At 49.0% G+C, this 26299-nt stretch overlaps 4 protein-coding genes across 4 annotated transcripts in view; 2 read left to right on the forward strand and 2 right to left on the reverse strand.

Annotated features, from left to right (window-relative positions):
* AGBL3 (AGBL carboxypeptidase 3) overlaps window positions 1–4506 on the forward strand; it is a 101316-nt gene extending 96810 nt beyond the window's left edge. Inside the window, exons 21-22 of the mRNA XM_073567498.1 lie at window positions 3392–3443; window positions 4377–4506. Coding sequence (XP_073423599.1) covers window positions 3392–3429 — 38 coding nt within the window. The 3' untranslated portion in view covers window positions 3430–3443; window positions 4377–4506. The remainder of the gene's footprint in view (window positions 1–3391; window positions 3444–4376) is intronic.
* Window positions 4397–5005, forward strand: TMEM140 (transmembrane protein 140). Its single transcript, XM_073568096.1, has one exon. It carries the CDS (start codon window positions 4397–4399, stop codon window positions 5003–5005), a length of 609 nt encoding a protein of 202 aa, XP_073424197.1.
* A 3373-nt stretch (window positions 5006–8378) lies between these two features.
* LOC141083320 (E3 ubiquitin/ISG15 ligase TRIM25-like) lies at window positions 8379–12834 on the reverse strand. The gene has a single exon (XM_073567499.1). The coding sequence runs from the start codon at window positions 12812–12814 to the stop codon at window positions 11486–11488; it is 1329 nt and encodes a 442-aa protein (XP_073423600.1). The 5' UTR covers window positions 12815–12834; the 3' UTR covers window positions 8379–11485.
* A 2431-nt stretch (window positions 12835–15265) lies between these two features.
* On the reverse strand, window positions 15266–16980 carry LOC141083321 (E3 ubiquitin/ISG15 ligase TRIM25-like). Its single transcript, XM_073567500.1, has one exon. It carries the CDS (start codon window positions 16745–16747, stop codon window positions 15509–15511), a length of 1239 nt encoding a protein of 412 aa, XP_073423601.1. The 5' UTR covers window positions 16748–16980; the 3' UTR covers window positions 15266–15508.
* Between the last annotated feature and the right edge of the window lie 9319 nt (window positions 16981–26299).

Here is a 26299-nt window from a genome sequence, read left to right on the forward strand (position 1 = left end):
GTGCAGAGGCAGTGAGTGGTCACAGGAGACCACCCTGCAGAGGCAGTGAGGGGTCACAGGAGGCCACCCTGTACAGAGGCAGTGAGGGGTCACAGGAGGCCACCCTGTACAGAGGCAGTGAGGGGTCACAGGAGAACACCCTGTGCAGGGGCAGTGAGCGGTCACAGGAGACCACCCTGTACAGAGGCAGTGAGGGGTCACAGGAGACCACCCTGTGCAGGGGCAGTGAGGGGTCACAGGAGACCACCCTGTGCAGGGGCAGTGAGGGGTCACAGGAGGCCACCCTGTACAGAGGCAGTGAGGGGTCACAGGAGACCGCCCTGTACAGAGGCAGTGAGGGGTCACAGGAGACCGCCCTGTACAGAGGCAGTGAGGGGTCACAGGAGACCACCCTGTGCAGAGGCAGTGAGGGGTCACAGGAGACCACCCTGTGCAGGGGCAGTGAGGGGTCACAGGAGACCACCCTGTGCAGAGGCAGTGAGGGGTCACAGGAGACCACCCTGTGCAGAGGCAGTGAGGGGTCACAGGAGACCACCCTGTGCAGAGGCAGTGAGGGGTCACAGGAGAACACCCTGTGCAGGGGCAGTGAGGGGTCACAGGAGACCACCCTGTACAGAGCTGCGCCCCAGGCGCCTTGCTGCAAATCTGAGAAAGGAGGTGACTGTGAACCACTCAGCAGCGGCTATTATTATTATTATTATTATTATTATTATTAATCTAAGAGGTTTTACAAAAAAAAGGAAACAATCAGATGATATTTTATTTACTTTTATAGAAAATGAAAGAATCTTATGGGAACATCAATGACAGAAAGCTAGGCGGTGAGGATTACACCATGGGCGAGCCACCGGGGTCAGGGTCCTGCTGGAGGGGGTCGGGCCTGGGCTGGGGGAGGTTTGACCAAATCTCAAGTCTCTTCATGAACAGAAAGTATCAAAACACAAGAAGAGAAGAGAAGGTAAGGAAGAGCAAGGAGAGGGGCCACAGGAGACCACCCTATACAGAGGGGCCACAGGAGACCACCCTATACAGAGGGGCCACAGGAGACCACCCTATACAGAGGGGAGAGGGGCCACAGGAGACCACCCTATACAGAGGGGAGAGGGGCCACAGGAGACCACCCTATACAGAGGGGCCACAGGAGACCACCCTATACAGAGGGGCCACAGGAGACCACCCTATACAGAGGGGAGAGGGGCCACAGGAGATCACCCTATACAGAGGGGAGAGGGGCCACAGGAGACCACCCTATACAGATGGGCCACAGGAGACCACCCTATACAGAGGGGAGAGGGGCCACAGGAGACCACCCTATACAGAGGGAAGAGGGGCCACAGGAGACCACCCTATACAGATGGGCCACAGGAGACCACCCTATACAGAGGGGCCACAGGAGACCACCCTATACAGAGGGGAGAGGGGCCACAGGAGACCACCCTATACAGAGGGAAGAGGGGCCACAGGAGACCACCCTATACAGAGGGGTCACAGGAGACCACCCTATACAGAGGGGAGAGGGGCCACAGGAGACCACCCTATACAGAGGGGCCACAGGAGACCACCCTATACAGAGGGGAGAGGTGCCACAGGAGACCACCCTATACAGAGGGGAGAGGGGCCACAGGAGACCACCCTGTACAGAGGGGAGAGGGGCCACAGGAGACCACCCTATACAGAGGGGAGAGGGGCCACAGGAGACCACCCTATACAGAGGGGAGAGGGGCCACAGGAGACCACCCTATACAGAGGGGAGAGGGGCCACAGGAGACCACCCTATACAGAGGGGCCACAGGAGACCACCCTATACAGAGGGGCCACAGGAGACCACCCTATACAGAGGGGAGAGGGGCCACAGGAGATCACCCTATACAGAGGGGAGAGGGGCCACAGGAGATCACCCTATACAGAGGGGAGAGGGGCCACAGGAGATCACCCTATACAGAGGGGAGAGGGGCCACAGGAGACCACCCTATACAGAGGGGAGAGGGGCCACAGGAGACCACCCTATACAGAGGGAAGAGGGGCCACAGGAGACCACCCTATACAGATGGGCCACAGGAGACCACCCTATACAGAGGGGAGAGGGGCCACAGGAGACCACCCTATACAGATGGGCCACAGGAGACCACCCTATACAGAGGGGAGAGGGGCCACAGGAGACCACCCTATACAGAGGGAAGAGGGGCCACAGGAGACCACCCTATACAGAGGGGCCACAGGAGACCACCCTATACAGAGGGGAGAGGTGCCACAGGAGACCACCCTATACAGAGGGAAGAGGGGCCACAGGAGACCACCCTATACAGAGGGGCCACAGGAGACCACCCTATACAGAGGGGAGAGGGGCCACAGGAGACTACCCTATAGGGAGGGGCCACAGGAGACCACCCTATACAGAGGGGAGAGGGACCACCCAATACAGAGGCAGTGAGGGGTCACAGGAGACCACCCTGTGCAGAGGAGAGAGGGGACACAGGAGACCACCCTATACAGAGGGGCCACAGGAGACCACCCTGTACAAAGGGGAGAGGGGCCACAGGGGACCGCACTGCACAGAGGGGAGAGGGGCCCACAGGAGACCACCCTGTACAAAGGGGAGAGGGGCCACAGGAGACCACCCTATACAGAGGGAAGAGGGGCCACAGGAGACCACCCTATACAGAGGGGCCACAGGAGACCACCCTATACAGAGGGGAGAGGTGCCACAGGAGACCACCCTATACAGAGGGAAGAGGGGCCACAGGAGACCACCCTATACAGAGGGGCCACAGGAGACCACCCTATACAGAGGGGAGAGGGGCCACAGGAGACCACCCTATAGGGAGGGGCCACAGGAGACCACCCTATACAGAGGGGAGAGGGACCACCCAATACAGAGGCAGTGAGGGGTCACAGGAGACCACCCTGTGCAGAGGAGAGAGGGGACACAGGAGACCACCCTATACAGAGGGGCCACAGGAGACCACCCTGTACAAAGGGGAGAGGGGCCACAGGGGACCGCACTGCACAGAGGGGAGAGGGGCCCACAGGAGACCACCCTGTACAAAGGGGAGAGGGGCCACAGGAGACCACCCTATACAGAGGGGAGAGGGGCCACAGGGGACCACCCTATACAGAGGGGAGAGGGGCCACAGGGGACCACCCTGTATAGAGGGGCCACAGGAGACCACCCTATACAGAGGGGAGAGGGGCCACAGGAGACCACCCTGTATAGAGGGGCCACAGGAGACCACCCTGTATAGAGGGCCACAGGAGACCACTCTGCAGTCTTCATCAGCCTCATGGAGATACATTGATGCATTTTCTGGGGTCTTTGAGCATTGGCTTTAATGGCTTTTTTCCATCCTGTCCAGTGATTAATCAGTTAACGTTAACTCTTTCTTCCCCACAGGTCGCCTCTCTGACATAGAAGGGGTCTTGTGTCGCTGAGCTCCTACACTCAGGTAGGCAGTCCTGTGCAAATCACATGTAATGACATCTAACCCCATGTAAGTCGCTGAGGACTGTGGGTTTCAGTTTCTTGGAAGCCGAGTCACAACAACCTACAATAACCTTCCTGGAAACCGAAAGGACGAGTGACAGCAGCACTGCGACCATCTCCTGGCACTGTGTCCCTATAAATTTACATAGGACTGCAGGTAAAGTAACCGGTTATCTCAGGGTAAAATAGCCGTCTGTGTGTACAGTTGGCGGTCTCCTGAGCCAATCATCAGTTACACCATGTACCTCAGAGCTGCATTCACAATTCTGCTGATTTCTCCTCTTGATCTCAGGTTGTGTGTTCTCTGCTGCCCTCTGGTGGTCACTCTGCTGTAGTGCACTTTGGCAAATGTGATTTGCGTCTTTGTTGTACCCTGGAAATAAATTACTTAGGAGCAAATACTTACTATCTGTATGGTCACCTATTACTATACAGGGACATTTTATGTATTTCTGTCCTCTAGGTGGCGCTGTGTACAGTTTCAATGTATCATCAGAACATGACCTTCTATAAAGGGGTCTTCTAACCCCAACTAATAGGAACATCTCCTCAGGATATGACATTAATGATTGGTAGCTGTGGATCCCACCTCCTTTATGGGGAGAAAAGGGGTCTGTGATGGAAATGGGGTCAACAGCATAATTTCCCTAGCGGGTGAAGACTTGATTGACCGGTGACAGCTGCAATCCCGGGGTCTCCTTGGGAGGGGTTGTCCTCCATCTATAAAAACACTGCTCATTTTCCACCCATTGGCTCCTATTCCTATCTGGTCACCACCATGGGTGAGGGGGTTGGACAAGGATTTGTGGAGGTTGCGTCCATACAGAATATTGATTTTTTTTATAGGATCCTTTAACCCCAAAAATTTATAGAAGATTTTCTGTTTTCTCCACAGGGTTTGGACCGTCTTAGAGGATGGAGGACAAGATGCTCGAGAAGCAGAAGAAGAGTCCGAGCCTTCAATATTTGGCATACACAATCGTGGTAGCGCAGACCCTGATCTGCATTCTCCTCTCCTACTCCTTGTTCATCGGAGCTGGAGACTTCCTTATCGATGGCTGCAAAAAGATCGGCTTTTACAACTTCTGCCTACACAACGCCAATAACGATGGTGGCTGCCGCTGCATCACCCAACTGGAGGACCTGCACTCAAAGCTCTTCACCTACGAAGCCACCTTGTCCCTCATCTTAACGTATTCTTCTCTGGTCATTGTCCTCATGGGCCTTGTCACCATGGTCGTAGCTCAGGGCTTCAAGGATGACATCTTGTGGCACTTTGAACTGGGCCTAAATGTCTTAAGCCTGGTAGGACTTTTCGTAGGGACAAGCATCCACCTCTTTCTTAACTGGGACCAGTATGACCTTTTCCAAATGACTCCTGGTTTCTGGGCGTTGCTGTTGGCCATTGGTGGGTCAGCTCTCCAGACTTATCTCTTAAGTCGTTACGTAAGACTCAACCGTGTGTTGGCAGAGTGTAAAACTGAGGACCACGCGGTCAAGGACCTCAAAGTCTTGGTGGCCTAGTGAGGAACTGGTGACGTTGATCATGACTTCAACATCTTGGTGGCCTAATGGGGAGCTGGTGACGTCCATGATGATTTCTCCTCTTGAGAACTGTTGTTTGAGGTGACCACTTTCTCTACTTGAATGGTCACTGGACACTTTGAGTTGCACTGGTGACTACGTCTTCATGTGGGGAACGAGGGAGGAACATGGGTGACGGAGAGTTACGTAGTGTCAGAGTCTACCTCCTACTGTATTTTACTACTCCACTGATTTACTATAACATTGTATTGCACTTTATAAATGTGTCTCAAATTGCGGAATATTTGTAATCCTCGTCCCACCTGGCACCTTGTATCGGAATCACCAGATATCGGACAACATGTAGTGCCCAATTACTACACTATAATAGTGACCAGTATGTGTACACTACTGGGAGCCTCGCCGATCCCGAAAATGGGGTCCATTCACTATTACGGGACTTAACGGAACATTAGTCAGTCCTAAAGAAGAGAATGAAGTGGTGGCCGAGCATCCGGCACTACCACTTCATTTAGTCCTCTTTTAGGCATGGAGGGGGTCCTACAGTAGTGATGATGTGTGTTTAGTGGGTCAACCCCTGTATCTATGCCGTACAGTGGCCCATTAATAGTCCCAGATATGGTCATATGATTGCGCCACTTACCAACGGCTTTCAAAGGTGGTCAGGCTTGTGCAAATATGTCCAAAAATTATCCATTAGATAGGCAGGGGTGGGGCTAGAAATGTCCCATAACTGTGGTTGAAAAGATGGGAGGTATGTTGACGATACAGTCACTTGACTCCATCACCATAATGCGAAGCGTCATGCCTCATCTAGACAACCCCTTTAAGTGTTTTGCAAATTTTTTTGTTTGTTTGTGGGGTTTTTTAGATGATGATTTTCTATTATTGTGTGTGTGTGAACTGTATAAGTTAGAAAGTATTAAGTGAAAACAAACTTGCACTCAAATTTTGAGTTTGCCGATAATCGTTATGTGAATCTGTGTTATCGGTATTATGTTTACAATAAATGATTTTTTTGAGAAGGTTGATGACTCTTTGCATCTGGGAGAAACCTGTAGATTGAGTATTGCGTAAGGCTATGTGCACACACAGTTTCTGCTCCAAAAACTCTTTAAAAAACTGAGTGCTAACTCTTCAAATCCTCCTCAAAAATTCTCCAAAAATTTGGAAATTCTGCTCAGTTTCCGCTAAAAAAAAAAAAATTCAGAGCCGATCCTAACTTTTTGAGGAGTTTTGAGTTCATGAGAAGAATTTGGAAAGTTTCCGCTCATTTCGCTAAAATAAAGACCCTGTGTGCATATAGTCTTAGAGTTTGAGGTTTTTTGCTGAGTTTTCAGAGCAGAAACTCTCCAAAAATCACAAGGTGTTCAAAAAACACCAGTTTTAAGTCGAGTTTCTGATCCCGAAAACTTTGCAAAAAAAAAAAACAAATTTTAAGGTTCATTCAGACATCAGTGATTTATCTGGTACGAGAAAAACTGTCGGTTTCATCAGTGTTTTTGTTCAGAGTGTCATAGGGGAATGGTCAGAGTTTCATTGGTTTTTGAAACTTTTGATCTTACTTATAGGGTCAATATCTTACTTGTCCGTGGGAAAAAAGTCAAAAGTGAACAATCCCATAGACTATCATAGGATTAAGTGTAAAAAAAACCAAATTGCACTTGAATGTAGAAAATTGAAGTCTGAACAAGCCCTTAGGTTGATTTTTTTTTTTCCCTGAGTTATCAGAGCAAGAAACTCAGATCACAACTGATTGTTTTTTTTTTGTTTTTTTTTATTTCTTGTGATTTTCGGAGAAGTTTTCCTCCATACACCCAGCAAAAAATAAAACAAAAAATGGTGTAAACTTATTGTGCCCCAACATCTTTTTCTTTTTTTTATTGACAGTAGAGCACACTGTTTAAGTGTGTAGGCATAGGAACAGAGAACTTATCTTTTTCGAGCAGATTACACCTGAAAAAGCAATCGCAAATCAGACACAAACAATGAACGTAATATATGTTCAGTCTTTTCTTACTTTTTGGAAATGGTGAAGTTGTTTTTATATATTTCGTTATGGTTTAAGATGCTGGCAGAAGAAGAGCCTCTACAAAAACCGTAGCAAAAGCTCCCGCGAAGACTGTCGGCTTTTTCCTGACGCGTGGTAAACCTTGGCGGGTTAAAGATGACGTGTGCACATACACATCTTATGGTTATGTTCACACTGAGTGTTTTCTTGAGTTTTTGGAGAAAACTTTCCAAAATCCTCCTCAAAAAACCTGGAGTTATTGCTCAAGTTCTGCTCCAAAAACTCAGCAAATAAAAACCTCATTCCCTATTTGTAGGTATTAATGTTATCCGTGAAAAACACGAAGGGACGTCTGTATGAGCCCTTAGGGTACGTGCACACGCTGAGGAATCTGCTGCGGATTCATCCGCACGGATTTTGCAAAATCCGCAGATAAATCCGCAGGTCAAAAGACCTGCGGTTTCACCATCTCCACAATGGTGGAGATAGGAAACCGCTGCGGAATCCGCAGAAAGAATTGACATGTCAATTCTTTCTGCAGTTTAGAAACCGCAGATAATCCGCGCGGAAAATTCCGCACCGTCTACACAGCGGTTTCCATTTCCCATAGGGAATAATGGTACTGTACACCAGCGGCCAAATCCGCTGCGGATCCGCAGCAGAATCCGCAGCGTGTGCACACACCCTTAGGGTACGTGCACACGCTGCGGATTGTGGTGCGGATTTGGTCGCGCAGATTTTGTAAAATCCGCAGGTAAATCTGCAGGTCAAAAGACCTGCGGATTGGCCTGCGGTTTTTCATCTCCACAATGGAGGAGATGGCAAACCGCAGCGGAATCCGCAGAAAGAATTGACATGTCAATTCTTTCTGCAGTTTCAAAGCCGCGCGGAAAAATCTGCACCGTCTGGCACTGCGGTTTTTTATTCCCATAGGGAATAATGGTACTGTACACCGCAGCAAAAACTGCTGCGAACCCGCAGGGGGGCCAGAACCACTGCGGAACCGCAGCAGAATCCGCAGCGTGTGCACACAGCCTTAGGGAGATGAAGATAATCATCGTCACCCGCACCTGATGCCGCTTCTGGGGGGAACAAAGGATAGAACGAAAAAAAAAGAAAAAAAAACATCCAGAATCAGGCCGCTGTTTTTTAAACAGAAAACGCTCCTTTTTGGGCAGTTTCTGGAGGATTTTTTATTATCCTGAAGCGGTTTTGGAATAGTTGTGTTTTTTTTTAAGCTACTTCCATCAAGATCCACTTTTTTTTTTTTTTTTTTCCCACCAGGAATTTTTAAAAACCCCTTCCGGGAAGAAAGAAAAAAAAATAAAAAAAAACTTCTCCTTTGAACTGTGGAGTGGATTTTCCACTGGATTTGCTCTAAAAAAAAACAAAAGAAAACAAAACCTTTAAAAATAAAAAAAATAAAAAAATGATTGCATTATTCTCAAAAACGGAGCCACAAGTTTCTACTGTTGTCGTAAGTGGCCAATTTTCTGGAAGAAAGCAGCCATGTTTTTCTACTCCTGGACAACCCCCTTTACTTCCTACACAACTAGTCCTTGTTTTCCCCAGGAGCAGATATTCAGGGCTATAATTAAAGGGGTTGTCCAGGTTTATGATGTTGATGGCCCGTCCCTTGGATACTTGGGATCTATGGGGTCCATCCCTCGTTACCCCCATTTATAAGTAGTTTTCAGCTCCAGATGTAAGAATAATGAAAGGAGTCGAAAAAGCATTAAAATATTCTGGTACAGACGTAGGACATACATCCTGAAAATGGCAAAGAATTATAAAAAAAATATATATTACTAATTTTTAGAAATTTTTATCACACACAGATTACGGATCTTTTAGGCAGATCGGTGAAACAATTACAACATGTCTTAAGATTAATTCTAGAAATATTAATGTGATGCTAAGTATTTTAAAATGTTATCAATGTTAATGAGGTACAGAACATTATCGACAGGCTTCAATCCTTCCGTCCTTGCACTAGGCCCGTTTCCCATAGCAACCAATCAGAGTCCTGCTTTCATTGCTCCTGGACAGTGAGAGGAAAGAAAGGTGAGCTCTGATTGGTTGCTATGTGTAGCACGGACAGTTGTGATAAATGAGGCCTAGTGTAGGAGTTTTAGCCATCGTATCACCTTATATACAGTTAATTAAACTTCAGGAAGCCATAGTGCGGCCCTGTACAGCAGGTCACAGTGTTTGCTTTTTGGACTGAGAATATAGCTTCCCCTTCATAACATAATTGCAAGGAGAAATGTAATATTTATATATACACCATAATTTATATAATTTACAACCCCACACTAAGGCACTGGAATCCAAAGTAGCACACACCCGAAAATGAATGTAAAGCTGGGACCAGCCCCTTAAACCCACATACACTCCTACACAGACAGAGAACCAAGCCCAAAAAAAAAGGAACCCAAACTCCCTCAATATATATAGACCCAGAAAAGACTCCCTGACAGGTGTCGTGACTAGAGATGGTGTGAATAGATTCGCGGGACCTGGTCACGTCAGTTTTCTGCCACAATCAGACGGGAGCTGTGATAACGGCTTCCTATCTGCCAGGATCCCCAGCTCTTTTTCTGATTAGTCAGCCTACTGTGATGGCAAATGTATGTCACATTGTAATGAGGTTGTCACGCCAGGAGTTGGGGATGCCGTCGCAGAAGGGACGGTTCACCAGGCTCCGGTCTGATGTGGCTGCTTGACTTTGCTATACCGCCTATCCCTACTCATCCTAGCTGGGACTACACGTGGTGTCCCATGCTACAGTTACTCTCAGAGGGGGCAGGATTGCTAGGAGGGCTGTGTCAGAACAACCAGCACTGATAATGACAATGAGCGGGTACCCACTAAAAAGCTAGCTATGGGACCCTGACCTAGATATACCCCGAATCCCTTAATCAGAGCAAATCCCAGATAGACTCTGAACTAATGCAGACTGTTATGATGAGTCACCGAAGAAGGAAAAAACAAAATACCAGCTAAGTCCAGAAAAACCAGAGAGGTTGGCAGCTATCGGATTGCAGACCCCTGAACCCATCCACAACAACTAGCAGTAGCCGTGGGGGGTTCCTACGGTGCCCTAGACCCCTCGATCACAGCCGGAGAACTACATAGCCTAAAGAAAGAAAGGGGAAATCTAACTGCCCCAGAGCAGACCCCAAAGCAATAGGCAGCCCCCAACATATAATGACGGTGAAGCAAGATGAAAACACTAACACAGATAGAAAGATAGGTTGAGCAAATGATGGGGCCCAAGCTAACTACATAGGACAGGATAGGAAAGCTGCTGTCTGCCATCCGCAAAAACCCTATCAAAATGAGCCAACCAACTGATAGGAAAAACAGGCCCTGAAGTCGCTAGGCTTCAAAAGACTATATCAGCACTCAGGTATATTCTGAAGACAGAGCAAAAGATCAACAGATCAGAGACAAAAATGGAATTCAGCTCACTCCCGGCCGGGGATGGCAGAACTTTCAAAAAACAAGGCAAAACTAAAACAAAACTGAAGAGTACAAAGCAGAGCAGAAAAACTTAGCTTTGAGATGCAGGAATCAGACTGGTCTCCAAGAATCCAGCAGGAAAATCACCAGCCAGGAAAAAGGGCGTCGGCAGCCTTATATCCAGTCCTCAATTCCAGCCACCCAGTCATCATCTAGCTGCCCAGGTGTTTGGTAATCAGCCTCACTACCTTCCTTCACCAGAGGAGGGAGTTCATCAGACCACAATGGTGAAGGGAAAAATGAACTCACAACAGCAGACCTCTGATGGCCTTCTAGTAAGTAGAGACCCCCGAACTAAAATCATATTTGCCAACAACCCAATTTTAACTGAGACAGTCCCATGAAGCAAAGTGCAATCCTAGTGCAAAACTCTACCTAAAAGTGGGCATTTTTGGGCCTTTGGGGGCAGGTTTGGTGGTTTAGGAGGGCTTTAACGTCCTAGGTTTAACTATATAAACATTTGGCAATGATTGTAAATTCACGCTAGATACTTCTAAACATCTTCAGACGGAGACGCTCTGAATACAAACCCCAGACAGGCCCACCTAAACTAATGCAGACCTCAGACCATCCCCCTTGAATACACCTAAATACATTTCCACCTAGATCCACTAAATATTTACAGATCCCCTAAAAACCACCACAGACAAGGTCCTCTCATTGACTACAGAGGCAAGACCAGGACCCTACAGATACTTTCCTCATTTGCTTCTGCAGCTTGCAGTGTTGAACCCTTGGTGGCCCTACAAGGCCTGAGGGTGGAGAGAACTTCAGGATTGAGGGGAGTTACGATATGTACAATATGGCTCCTTGCTCACAACAAATCCTACGGAAATCTAGGCGGCCTCCCCGATTACGAGGAGAGTCGCCTAATATGTGTTACATAATTCTAGTCAACTTGTCTTCGAGTTCATCTGCTCACGTTATTTTTTCAGCCAATTCTCCCACGTTGGCAGCGTAACATCAGGGATGTTACTGAATAAACCTTTGTTTTCTGACCTGGAGGAAGCAGAAGGACTATCAATTATCATAAATGGCTCCCGAGCTACAGACGGTGCAGGGACCGAAGATGCTGTCGGTTGCTCTCTGGATGGGAACAAGCTCCACCTGTCTCTGTCACCATGAAATAGCCGATTTATCGGCAAGAAACTAAAGAATGAGGTATTGCCTCGTTCCTCAGATGCCATCTTGGTCGGATCTGTTAAATCATCAGAATTCTTTTCCACGCAAAACATTTTCTTCACTCCAGATATGATATCATCTAAATTTTTGTGTAAAGTGTCCGAGATCAATCCGTCATCCAGATCAGATACAATACGAGCCGTCACGTCACCTTCTGACTTATCTTCCCATAGTTTCCAGCTGGCCGATTCTCTTAGGAATTCCAAAGAGTCTTGTACGTTACATGTCATCTCCAAATGGCGGATCTTCTCTGTCAACTCTTCTGTCTTTGTCTCCAGGTTCTTGATTGCATCCGAGACTGACAGTGACACCTGCTCTTCTTGCCTAGAGATCTCACTCAGGACCTTCTTCTCCAAGTTGTCCAGTTGGGTCCTCATGTCTGCAAACAAGGTGGCAACTGTCTCTGTTAGATGACTTGCTTTTCCTTGCGCCTCTCTTCTGTGATCCTGTAGACACTTGACCCTTTTGTCAGTCTCTTTCCTTTTTATGGTCATTTCCTGCAGAACACTCCTCAGGAGATCTTTCTCCGTCTTAGAGGCCTCATCCAGCATCTCCACCTGGTGTTTTCTGTGGCCACCAAAGTAGCAGCTGGAACAGATTGGTGTAGCATCTTCTAAGCAGTAATACTCCAAGAGCTCCTTATGGGTAGAACATTTTCTATTCTCCAGAGAAGTGCTGGGATCAGATAAGACGTGTTCTGCTGCCTTGCTGTGAACTCTCAGGTGTTTATCACACAGAGAAGCTTCACACATCAGACAGGATTTGACAGCAGGTACCGGAGAGTCCACGCAGTAAGTGCAGCAGATCCCACTTTCAGTCTGTGTCGATGGAGTAAACAGGAAATTCTCCATAATGTTACGTAGAGCTATATTCCTCATCAGTGTCGGCCGCTCCAGAAACTCTTCTCTGCAATCAGGACAGGAATAAACTCCAGACCCGTCCTGTGTATCCAGCACACGATCAATACAGACCCGGCAGAAGTTGTGTCCACATGTCAGCGTTACAGGATCTCTAAAAATGTCCAAACAGATGGAACAGTCGAGCTCGTCTCTCAGAACCGCAGACGCCATGACTTCCAGTGCGAAGGAAAACATTGCACCTCTCAGGTGCACACCCTATTCCACGCCTGTGTGGTTTCCAAATAAACCCTGACCTTTGTTCTGTGCTCAGCTCATAATAAACCGGTTTGTCGGCCTGCAAGATTTGTGTGTGGATCTCTTGTGGAGAACATAAATGTTTATTTCCTTTTGATCTGCTTGATTTAAGGTTCATATAGACATTCGGTCCAATCTTAGATTGCAAGGCACGAATTCGCTGAGGGTCTCCCGATCTAATTGTGACATCCTCATAGAAAGACATGAAGCCGTCATGCTTTGGTCAGCGGCCTGTCCTTGCATTGTGATCCGAGACGGTACGGATTGGCACGGAGGTCTGCATGAGACCTTAGGCTGGCACACAATTGAGGGGCTGAGTTTAATTAAAGGGGCAAAACTTAAGAGCATCGTCCCCTTTCAGAATATCACAATCCTTGGGGTCTGTTTATTTAAAAAAAAATGGCATTTATTCACCATCGTCAAGTCTAGTACAGAGTGTCCGCTCACACTGTCTGGTATTGGTTGAAGATCTGACATCACGTCGACAGCGTGGCAGCCAATCGGTGAGCTCAGCGGCTCTGAGTGTGGTGCTCCGTCTACATCGGCACAGCCAATGGCTACAACGCTATCGACGTGAAGTTAGCCTTTCACACAATAGAAGACTGGCAACAGTGTTGGAGACTCATCGCAGAACAGTTGGGTTGAGCTCCTGCTGTAGATAGTTGTTTTATGGCCTAGGAGGAGGACGATCTCTATAAGGGCACAGTCAGATGGGCATAAAAATGGGACCAAGATCGGACCCGCAATGCTCAGACTGGTCAGCCGGTCTCCCAACCCGAGCGTGACAACTGCATAGAATTAGATGAAGATGTCAGGCTCGAGGAGGGAGTCCCGCCGGCCAGTCCGAGCATTGTCTTCTGATCTCGGTCCAATTTATATGACTGTCCGACTGAGCCCTAACAGTGTTAGGGCCTCAAAAAATAATCCCAAGCATTGGCTACAGAGTTTCTGGTTTGTACGGAGCACCAACAAAACATGTGGGTGTTTTGCAAAGATGACCTCAAAGTCTAGACACCTTCTGAAGAAACCGGTAAAGAAATGATCTCTGATGACCCCATTGTGGCCCATTGTTGAGGAGCCAACGGCAGAGACCTTCAGGAAAATTTGCACAGGTCGAACTGCCCTACTAGTTATCTGACTTTTCATATCCTGTACATCCCTTTTCCTCTCAATCTGAAATCTTTAAGGACCTCAACATTCAGGATTTAAAGGGATTGTTCTAGAATCTATTTTCACTGTAGGCTAATAACCTCTCTAAAGTGAACCACCCAAGCCTTCAGATATTTTCTTACTCCAGCTCCTTCAGAATTGTGTCTCTCTGCCCGGGGGGTGAAGTGGGCGAAGGTCCTTAAATGCTTCCCATGTGACCACTGTGAACTACATTTCCCACAACCACCATTTCCCACAACCTGTGCCCTACGGGCGCAGTCAGATGGCCGTATAACATGGACGACGATCGCATCGCAATGCTCGGACTGGCCGGCGACTCTCAGGACGCGAGCGTGACAGCTGCATAGAAGTGGTAGGAAGAGCTGCCGGCCAGTCCGAGCATTGCGATGCGATCGTCGTCCATGTTATACGGCCATCTGACTGCGCCTGTAGGGTGAGTGGACGCCGCCGCTTAATCTACATCCGAGAAAAACGGTCCTGTTTTGCTGATCAGACGTTGATCACTTTTTTCAAAGGTGGAGTGAAAACAACACCAAAATGTTTGTCCACCTTCTCTGCTTTGTCAGTCTGTGAAAATCGGATGTCATCCGAGTGCGGGCCGATATTTTCCATGGAACCATAGACTTGGATTGCTGATTTTGATCCGACACCAAAGAAAAAATTGGACATGCGCACGGCCCCATAGAATAACGTGGGTACGAATGAGAATCACAGGGAGCACTCATCCGATATAATCGGGGGCGCGCACCAGCCCAGATGGTGACATTCCTTGGGTCAGCAGTTGCCAATATCACCTGCTTAAAAAAACATGTGAAAAAAGCAGAAATCAGCTCTCCTGTCCAGGTACACGACAAAATACTACAGTAATAGCAGTAGTCTAAACCCCAGCCGGCATTGCTTTATTAATCCAGTAGTATAAAAGGCACAAAAAATGGTTGAACACAACAGCACAAAACTGACCTGACAAAGGACCGTGAAGGTCTGAAATATGGTGCCTGCGAGCGCAGCGGATATTTTCTGGTTTTTTTTTTCATTTTTGCACTGCTCTGTTCAACTATTTTTTGTGCCTTTTATACTACTGGATCAATAAAGCAATTCTTCTAAGAAGATGCGAGCGCCGGCTATCGTTTGGACTGTTGCTTGGAAAGATGTTTATAGCAAATTTACTTAAAAATTGCTGAAAATTAGAAACAAAAATATAGTAAATTACTTAACTTTTATTTATGAGCAAATATAACACATTAGATATTACCGGCATGGTCAATTACACCTAGAGTGAACCTCCTATATGTGGCCCCCCGGCATCAGGAGAGGCGAGGGCCCGTACACCTGCTCTGTATAAATGAGGGGCCTACACTAATCTTTAGGGATATGTTATTAAAATTATGCAAACTAGACAAATCGGCAGTATGGGAAAAAAAAACAAAGCAATTTTTATTCCTACTTATAAAAACCATAAAAATTATTTTCTAGATAACCCATAGAAGTAGCTGCTATGTTTGGCATTGGTGGTTTTTGCGGAATAGTAACCTGTTTCGGTTTGGCTTCAGTCCTCTTCTTATTTTCGACAGCTGAAGCCAAAGACAATTTGTCTAATCTTATACTAAGATCGTTACTTCCCTTCACATAAAATTTTGACATTGATTCAGTCAAAATACTAAGTAATCCCATGTGTAACTTATTAGACATCACCGCCACATCCAGGTCATCTCCATCATGGGGCAGCTTATCATGTCCCCCTGTGTCCTCATCCCCTCCCTCCTTCTTAGGATCACACAAGTCACCAATATCTGGATCCTGTAGGACAGTCAGTGGATCCGCCATGTTACACAGCTCCTCAATGTGTCTCATCTTTCTGGACAGCTCGTCCTTCTTTATTTCCAGCTGATGGATCAGAGTAGACAGTGACAGCGACATCTTCTCTTCCTGCCTGGAGATCTCACTCAGGATACTCTTCTCCAGGTCGTCCACCCGTCTCCTGATGTCTGTACACAGGGCAGTCACTTTCCCCGCTTGTTCAGCTGCTTTTTCTTGAGCTTTTCTCCTCTGTTCCTCCAGACTCTTGACTTGTTCCTCAGTCTTCTTTCTCTTTGTGGTCAATTTCTGGTGAACATTTCTCAGTTTCTCCTTCTTCTTCTCTGAGGCCTCATCCAGCGTCTCCACCCGGTGTCCTCGATGTTCTCCGGCCAGACTGCAGGACACACAGATACAAGAATCGTCCTCAGTGCAGTAATATTCCAGGATCTTCTTATGGACAGAACATTTCCTTTTCTCCAGAGAAGTGCTGGGATCAGATAAGACGTGTTCTGCTGATTTGCTGTGAACGTTTAGGTGTTTCTCACACAGAGAAGCCTCACAGTGTAGACAGGATTTCACAGCTGGTAGAGGAGAGTCCACACAGTAAGTGCAGCAGATCCCAGTGATCTCCTTACTTGGTTCATCACGCTGGAGAGTCTTCATGATCTTACACAGAGCTAAACATCTCATCAGTGCCGGCCGCTCCTGAAACTCTTCTCTGCATTCCGGACAGGAATAAACTCCAGACCCGTCCTGTGTATCCAGCACACGACCAATACAGACCCGGCAGAAATTGTGTCCACATCTCAGCATTACAGGATCTGTATAAGTGCTCAGACAGATGGAGCAGTCCAGCTGTTCTCTCAGATCGGTGGACGCCATGGCTGACAGAGGAAGAAAGAACTCAAACAGGAACTTTCTTTTTTTTTTTGTGCCTCTACGAAATGGGAGGTTGGGCGGAGGGGATACTCACATTAGTCTCCACCCTTGTTAGCTGTGCTGCTACGTTGAGAACGCAGCATACATAGGCGAAGCAACTATCGCATCAGGCTTTTCCGAGGGAGGCCTTTTGGCCAAGATCAAGTGTAGTATCTTTCGAGAAGGTGGCCTTCTCCTACAACCCTAGCACATTGATACACAATACACACTGGGCTGGTGCACTTGCTAGTACGCCTGGTCGATGGCTGATAAAGTCATCTGGTGGAAACCATGGCCCCCCAGCATCGAAGTCACTAGGCTGGGTAAGTGTGAGGACTTATGGTGCAATGTGCCCCAGGAGTGGTCGCCCTGGTGGGAGTGTGAGCTTCCTTAGAGTGAGATCCCGGGTAAGTCTTGCATTCCATAGCACGCCTCACCTAGCCTTTCATACTTTCTTCAGCACCCCACCTATTCCTGGCCTTCAGATCGGGAAGGGGAATTTTTATAAACCCAGTCGAAGGTCAGCTTTGGGTTGAGAAACCAACACGAGACAGGTCTCCCAGCTCCACTAGGGTGAAGAGTCTGGTTGAAGCACGAAAACAGCTGTCCGATCTTGGCTAGGAAGAGCATCGAAGATCCCTGACCCTTGCTGTGGCTTTCTGGTTTATTGGGGACCCTCTCCTCCGGGAAATGTGCACATGAATCCTTGCCTTGTGTGCTGTTTTGGTGTGACTTTGGTCACATTTTTCAGAGCCCTGGATGTTGCTTCAATCAAAAAATCAGACTTCAGGGGGCAGCGACCTGGTGTTTGACGAGGGGAAGATTGCAGAGGATGAAAGCCAGAGCGGCCATTACAGTTAGGCTGTGTTCACACACAGCGTTTTTTTAGCGGTATTTTTAGAGGTTTTGCCTATAAAACCGCTAAAATTAAGCTTCCCATTAATTTCGCATCACGGTAAAAAACGCAGCATGCTCATTAATTTCGCGGATTTTTCCGCATTTCTGGCTAGTTCAATGCGTTTTGAAAACGCGCCGGCAAAAAAAAACGCATCAAAAACGCGCAAAAGCCGCAACGAAAATGCAAAAAAAAAAAAGGCGTGGTTTCTGGGAAGGGAGTCAGGTTTTTGAGCAGAAATTTTCTGCTGCGTGTGCACTTAGCCTTAGAAGGAATCTGTAGGTATTCACACACAGCTCTGCAGTGAGATCAGGAGAGCAGACTGTCAGCCATTACATGTCTCACACTAGTAACAGCCCGTCATTTACAATAATTTCTGGAGGCAGATTGTCGGGGTGATCTATGTCCCACCCGGAGATCTTAACAGCTCATTTACATACAAGAAAAACGTGAATTTCTCTGGAATTAAACACTGGATCTCAGATATCAAGCCGTCATTTTATTCAACTTCTATGAGCTCCATGCCCATGTAGACGGCTGCACACTGATGGATAAGTGTGCAATTCCTCCTCCCTCTCTGCAGATCCTGTCAATGAATGCTTTCCGGAGCAGAGAGCGTCAGAGCACACAGCAAAGACCGGAGCAGAGAGCGTCAGAGCACACAGCAAAGACCGGAGCAGAGAGCGTCAGACCACACAGCAAAGACCGGAGCAGAGAGCGTCAAAGCACACAGCAAAGACCGGAGCAGAGAGCGTCAAAGCACACAGCAAAGACCGGAGCAGAGAGCGTCAGAGCCCACAGCAAAGACCGGAGCAGAGAGCGTCAGATCACACAGCAAAGACCGGAGCAGAGAGCGTCAGATCACACAGCAAAGACCGGAGCAGAGAGCGTCAGAGCACACAGCAAAGACCGGAGCAGAGAGCGTCAAAGCACACAGCAAAGACCGGAGCAGAGAGCGTCAGAGCCCACAGCAAAGACCGGAGCAGAGAGCGTCAGAGCACACAGCAAAGACCGGAGCAGAGAGCGTCAAAGCACACAGCAAAGACCGGAGCAGAGAGCGTCAGAGCCCACAGCAAAGACCGGAGCAGAGAGCGTCAGAGCACACAGCAAAGACCGGAGCAGAGAGCGCCAGAGCACACAGCAAAGACCGGAGCAGAGAGCGTCAAAGCACACAGCAAAGACCGGAGCAGAGAGCGTCAAAGCACACAGCAAAGACCGGAGCAGAGAGCGTCAGAGCCCACAGCAAAGACCGGAGCAGAGAGCGTCAGATCACACAGCAAAGACCGGAGCAGAGAGCGTCAGAGCCCACAGCAAAGACCGGAGCAGAGAGCGTCAGAGCACACAGCAAAGACCGGAGCAGAGAGCGTCAGATCACACAGCAAAGACCGGAGCAGAGAGCGTCAGAGCCCACAGCAAAGACCGGAGCAGAGAGCGTCAGAGCACACAGCAAAGACCAGAGCAGAGAGCGTCAGAGCCCACAGCAAAGACCGGAGCAGAGAGCGTCAGATCACACAGCAAAGACCGGAGCAGAGAGCGTCAGCGCCCACAGCAAAGACCGGAGCAGAGAGCGTCAGAGCACACAGCAAAGACCGGAGCAGAGAGCGTCAGAGCCCACAGCAAAGACCGGAGCAGAGAGCGTCAGATCACACAGCAAAGACCGGAGCAGAGAGCGTCAGAGCCCACAGCAAAGCACAGAGCAGAGAGCGTCAGAGCACACAGCAAAGACCGGAGCAGAGAGCGTCAGAGCACACAGCAAAGACCGGAGCAGAGAGCGTCAGATCACACAGCAAAGACCAGAGCAGAGAGCGTCAGAGCCCACAGCAAAGACCAGAGCAGAGAGCGTCAGAGCACACAGCAAAGACCGGAGCAGAGAGCGTCAGAGCCCACAGCAAAGCACAGAGCAGAGAGCGTCAGAGCCCACAGCAAAGACCGGAGCAGAGAGCGTCAAAGCACACAGCAAAGACCGGAGCAGAGAGCGTCAGAGCCCACAGCAAAGACCGGAGCAGAGAGCGTCAGATCACACAGCAAAGACCAGAGCAGAGAGCGTCAGAGCACACAGCAAAGACCGGAGCAGAGAGCGTCAAAGCACACAGCAAAGACCGGAGCAGAGAGCGTCAGAGCCCACAGCAAAGACCGGAGCAGAGAGCGTCAGAGCACACAGCAAAGACCGGAGCAGAGAGCGTCAGAGCCCACAGCAAAGACCGGAGCAGAGAGCGTCAGAGCACACAGCAAAGACCGGAGCAGAGAGCGTCAGAGCCCACAGCAAAGACCGGAGCAGAGAGCGTCAGAGCCCACAGCAAATACCGGAGCAGAGAGCGTCAGAGCACACAGCAAAGACCGGAGCAGAGAGCGTCAGAGCCCACAGCAAAGACCGGAGCAGAGAGCGTCAGAGCCCACAGCAAAGACCGGAGCAGAGAGCGTCAGAGCCCACAGCAAAGACCGGAGCAGAGAGCGTCAGAGCCCACAGCAAAGACCGGAGCAGAGAGCGTCAGAGCACAGCAATGTCCGGAGCAGAGAGCGTCAGAGCACACAGCAAAGACCGGAGCATAGAAGTGGTAGGAAGAGCTGCCGGCCAGTCCGAGCACTGCGATGCGATCGTCGTCCATGTTATACGGCCATCTGACTGCGCCTGTAGGGTGAGTGGACGCCGCCGCTTAATCTACATCCGAGAAAAACGGTCCTGTTTCGCTGATCAGACGTTGATCACTTTTTTCAAAGGTGGAGAGAAAAAAACACCAAAATGTTTGTCCACCTTCTCTGCTTTGTCAGTCTGTGAAAATCGGATGTCATCCGAGTGCGGTCCGATATTTTCCATGGAACCATAGACTTGGATTGCTGATTTTGATCCGACACCAAAGAAAAAATTGGACATGCGCACGGCCCCATAGAATAACGTGGGTACGAATGAGAATCACAGGGAGCACTCATCCGATATAATCGGGGGCGCGCACCAGCCCAGATGGTGACATTCCTTGGGTCAGCAGTTGCCAATATCACCTGCTTAAAAAAACATGTGAAAAAAGCAGAAATCAGCTCTCCTGTCCAGGTACACGACAAAATACTACAGTAATAGCAGTAGTCTAAACCCCAGCCGGCATTGCTTTATTAATCCAGTAGTATAAAAGGCACAAAAAATGGTTGAACACAACAGCACAAAACTGACCTGACAAAGGACCGTGAAGGTCTGAAATATGGTGCCTGCGAGCGCAGCGGATATTTTCTGGTTTTTTTTTTCATTTTTGCACTGCTCTGTTCAACTATTTTTTGTGCCTTTTATACTACTGGATCAATAAAGCAATTCTTCTAAGAAGATGCGAGCGCCGGCTATCGTTTGGACTGTTGCTTGGAAAGATGTTTATAGCAAATTTACTTAAAAATTGCTGAAAATTAGAAACAAAAATATAGTAAATTACTTAACTTTTATTTATGAGCAAATATAACACATTAGATATTACCGGCATAGTCAATTACACCTAGAGTGAACCTCCTATATGTGGCCCCCCGGCATCAGGAGAGGCGAGGGCCCGTACACCTGCTCTGTATAAATGAGGGGCCTACACTAATCTTTAGGGATATGTTATTAAAATTATGCAAACTAGACAAATCGGCAGTATGGGAAAAAAAAACAAAGCAATTTTTATTCCTACTTATAAAAACCATAAAAATTATTTTCTAGATAACCCATAGAAGTAGCTGCTATGTTTGGCATTGGTGGTTTTTGCGGAATAGTAACCTGTTTCGGTTTGGCTTCAGTCCTCTTCTTATTTTCGACAGCTGAAGCCAAAGACAATTTGTCTAATCTTATACTAAGATCGTTACTTCCCTTCACATAAAATTTTGACATTGATTCAGTCAAAATACTAAGTAATCCCATGTGTAACTTATTAGACATCACCGCCACATCCAGGTCATCTCCATCATGGGGCAGCTTATCATGTCCCCCTGTGTCCTCATCCCCTCCCTCCTTCTTAGGATCACACAAGTCACCAATATCTGGATCCTGTAGGACAGTCAGTGGATCCGTCATGTTACACAGCTCCTCAATGTGTCTCATCTTCCTGGACAGCTCGTCCTTCTTTATTTCCAGCTGATGGATCAGAGTAGACAGTGACAGCGACATCTTCTCTTCCTGCCTGGAGATCTCACTCAGGATACTCTTCTCCAGGTCGTCCACCCGTCTCCTGATGTCTGTACACAGGGCAGTCACTTTCCCCGCTTGTTCAGCTGCTTTTTCTTGAGCTTTTCTCCTCTGTTCCTCCAGACTCTTGACTTGTTCCTCAGTCTTCTTTCTCTTTGTGGTCAATTTCTGGTGAACATTTCTCAGTTTCTCCTTCTTCTTCTCTGAGGCCTCATCCAGCGTCTCCACCCGGTGTCCTCGATGTTCTCCGGCCAGACTGCAGGACACACAGATACAAGAATCGTCCTTAGTGCAGTAATATTCCAGGATCTTCTTATGGACAGAACATTTCCTTTTCTCCAGAGAAGTGCTGGGATCAGATAAGACGTGTTCTGCTGATTTGCTGTGAACGTTTAGGTGTTTCTCACACAGAGAAGCCTCACAGTGTAGACAGGATTTCACAGCTGGTAGAGGAGAGTCCACACAGAAAGTGCAGCAGATCCCGGTGGCCTCCTTACTTGGTTCATCACGCTGGAGAGTCTTCATGATCTTACACAGAGCTAAACATCTCATCAGTGCCGGCCGCTCCTGAAACTCTTCTCTGCATTCCGGACAGGAATAAACTCCAGACCCGTCCTGTGTATCCAGCACACGATCAATACAGACCCGGCAGAAGTTGTGTCCACATCTCAGCATTACAGGATCTGTATAAGTGCTCAGACAGATGGAGCAGTCCAGCTGTTCTCTCAGATCGGTGGACGCCATGGCTGACAGAGGAAGAAAGAACTCAAACAGGAACTTTCTTTTTTTTTTGTGCCTCTACGAAATGGGAGGTTGGGCGGAGGGGATACTCACATTAGTCTCCACCCTTGTTAGCTGTGCTGCTACGTTGAGAACGCAGCATACATAGGCGAAGCAACTATCGCATCAGGCTTTTCCGAGGGAGGCCTTTTGGCCAAGATCAAGTGTAGTATCTTTCGAGAAGGTGGCCTTCTCCTACAACCCTAGCACATTGATACACAATACACACTGGGATGGTGCACTTGCTAGTACGCCTGGTCGATGGCTGATAAAGTCATCTGGTGGAAACCATGGCCCCCCAGCATCGAAGTCACTAGGCTGGGTAAGTGTGAGGACTTATGGTTGAATGTGCCCCAGGAGTGGTCGCCCTGGTGGGAGTGTGAGCTTCCTTAGAGTGAGATCCCGGGTAAGTCTTGCATTCCATAGCACGCCTCACCTAGCCTTTCATACTTTCTTCAGCACCCCACCTATTCCTGGCCTTCAGATCGGGAAGGGGAATTTTTATAAACCCAGTCGAAGGTCAGCTTTGGGTTGAGAAACCAACACGAGACAGGTCTCCCAGCTCCACTAGGGTGAAGAGTCTGGTTGAAGCACGAAAACAGCTGTCCGATCTTGGCTAGGAAGAGCATCGAAGATCCCTGACCCTTGCTGTGGCTTTCTGGTTTATTGGGGACCCTCTCCTCCGGGAAATGTGCACATGAATCCTTGCCTTGTGTGCTGTTTTGGTGTGACTTTGGTCACATTTTTCAGAGCCCTGGATGTTGCTTCAATCAAAAAATCAGACTTCAGGGGGCAGCGACCTGGTGTTTGACGAGGGGAAGATTGCAGAGGATGAAAGCCAGAGCGGCCATTACAGTTAGGCTGTGTTCACACACAGCGTTTTTTTAGCGGTATTTTTAGAGGTTTTGCCTATAAAACCGCTAAAATTAAGCTTCCCATTAATTTCGCATCACGGTAAAAAACGCAGCATGCTCATTAATTTCGCGGATTTTTCCGCATTTCTGGCTAGTTCAATGCGTTTTGAAAACGCGCCGGCAAAAAAAAACGCATCAAAAACGCGCAAAAGCCGCAACGAAAATGCAAAAAAAAAAAAGGCGTGGTTTCTGGGAAGGGAGTCAGGTTTTTGAGCAGAAATTTTCTGCTGCGTGTGCACTTAGCCTTAGAAGGAATCTGTAGGTATTCACACACAGCTCTGCAGTGAGATCAGGAGAGCAGACTGTCAGCCATTACATGTCTCACACTAGTAACAGCCCGTCATTTACAATAATTTCTGGAGGCAGATTGTCGGGGAGATCTATGTCCCACCCGGAGATCTTAACAGCTCATTTACATACAAGAAAAACGTGAATTTCTCTGGAATTAAACACTGGATCTCAGATATCAAGCCGTCATTTTATTCAACTTCTATGAGCTCCATGCCCATGTAGACGGCTGCACACTGATGGATAAGTGTGCAATTCCTCCTCCCTCTCTGCAGATCCTGTCAATGAATGCTTTCCGGAGCAGAGAGCGTCAGAGCACACAGCAAAGACCGGAGCAGAGAGCGTCAGAGCACACAGCAAAGACCGGAGCAGAGAGCGTCAGAGCACACAGCAAAGACCGGAGCAGAGAGCGTCAGAGCACACAGCAAAGACCGGAGCAGAGAGCGTCAGAGCACACAGCAAAGACCGGAGCAGAGAGCGTCAGAGCCCACAGCAAAGACCGGAGCAGAGAGCGTCAAAGCACACAGCAAAGACCGGAGCAGAGAGCGTCAAAGCACACAGCAAAGACCGGAGCAGAGAGCGTCAGAGCCCACAGCAAAGACCGGAGCAGAGAGCGTCAGAGCACACAGCAAAGACCGGAGCAGAGAGCGTCAGAGCACACAGCAAAGACCGGAGCAGAGAGCGTCAGAGCACACAGCAAAGACCGGAGCAGAGAGCGTCAGAGCACACAGCAAAGACCGGAGCAGAGAGCGTCAGAGCCCACAGCAAAGACCGGAGCAGAGAGCGTCAGAGCACACAGCAAAGACCGGAGCAGAGAGCGTCAGAGCACACAGCAAAGACCGGAGCAGAGAGCGTCAGAGCACACAGCAAAGACCGGAGCAGAGAGCGTCAGAGCACACAGCAAAGACCGGAGCAGAGAGCGTCAAAGCACACAGCAAAGACCGGAGCAGAGAGCGTCAAAGCACACAGCAAAGACCGGAGCAGAGAGCGTCAGAGCCCACAGCAAAGACCGGAGCAGAGAGCGTCAGATCACACAGCAAAGACCGGAGCAGAGAGCGTCAGATCACACAGCAAAGACCGGAGCAGAGAGCGTCAGAGCACACAGCAAAGACCGGAGCAGAGAGCGTCAAAGCACACAGCAAAGACCGGAGCAGAGAGCGTCAGAGCCCACAGCAAAGACCGGAGCAGAGAGCGTCAGAGCACACAGCAAAGACCGGAGCAGAGAGCGTCAAAGCACACAGCAAAGACCGGAGCAGAGAGCGTCAGAGCCCACAGCAAAGACCGGAGCAGAGAGCGTCAGAGCACACAGCAAAGACCGGAGCAGAGAGCGTCAGAGCACACAGCAAAGACCGGAGCAGAGAGCGTCAAAGCACACAGCAAAGACCGGAGCAGAGAGCGTCAAAGCACACAGCAAAGACCGGAGCAGAGAGCGTCAGAGCCCACAGCAAAGACCGGAGCAGAGAGCGTCAGATCACACAGCAAAGACCGGAGCAGAGAGCGTCAGAGCCCACAGCAAAGACCGGAGCAGAGAGCGTCAGAGCACACAGCAAAGACCGGAGCAGAGAGCGTCAGATCACACAGCAAAGACCGGAGCAGAGAGCGTCAGAGCCCACAGCAAAGACCGGAGCAGAGAGCGTCAGAGCACACAGCAAAGACCGGAGCAGAGAGCGTCAGAGCCCACAGCAAAGACCGGAGCAGAGAGCGTCAGATCACACAGCAAAGACCGGAGCAGAGAGCGTCAGAGCCCACAGCAAAGACCGGAGCAGAGAGCGTCAGAGCACACAGCAAAGACCAGAGCAGAGAGCGTCAGATCACACAGCAAAGACCGGAGCAGAGAGCGTCAAAGCACACAGCAAAGACCGGAGCAGAGAGCGTCAGAGCCCACAGCAAAGACCGGAGCAGAGAGCGTCAGAGCACACAGCAAAGACCGGAGCAGAGAGCGTCAGAGCCCACAGCAAAGACCGGAGCAGAGAGCGTCAGATCACACAGCAAAGACCGGAGCAGAGAGCGTCAGAGCCCACAGCAAAGCACAGAGCAGAGAGCGTCAGAGCCCACAGCAAAGACCAGAGCAGAGAGCGTCAGAGCACACAGCAAAGACCGGAGCAGAGAGCGTCAGAGCCCACAGCAAAGCACAGAGCAGAGAGCGTCAGAGCACACAGCAAAGACCGGAGCAGAGAGCGTCAGAGCACACAGCAAAGACCGGAGCAGAGAGCGTCAGAGCACACAGCAAAGACCGGAGCAGAGAGCGTCAGAGCACACAGCAAAGACCGGAGCAGAGAGCGTCAGAGCACACAGCAAAGACCGGAGCAGAGAGCGTCAGATCACACAGCAAAGACCAGAGCAGAGAGCGTCAGAGCCCACAGCAAAGACCAGAGCAGAGAGCGTCAGAGCACACAGCAAAGACCGGAGCAGAGAGCGTCAGAGCCCACAGCAAAGCACAGAGCAGAGAGCGTCAGAGCCCACAGCAAAGACCAGAGCAGAGAGCGTCAGAGCACACAGCA

The sequence above is a fragment of the Dendrobates tinctorius genome, unplaced genomic scaffold (genome assembly GCF_039654945.1).
Source record: "Dendrobates tinctorius isolate UK_male_01 unplaced genomic scaffold, ASM3965494v1 ptg000020l, whole genome shotgun sequence".
Lineage (NCBI taxonomy): Eukaryota > Metazoa > Chordata > Amphibia > Anura > Dendrobatidae > Dendrobates > Dendrobates tinctorius.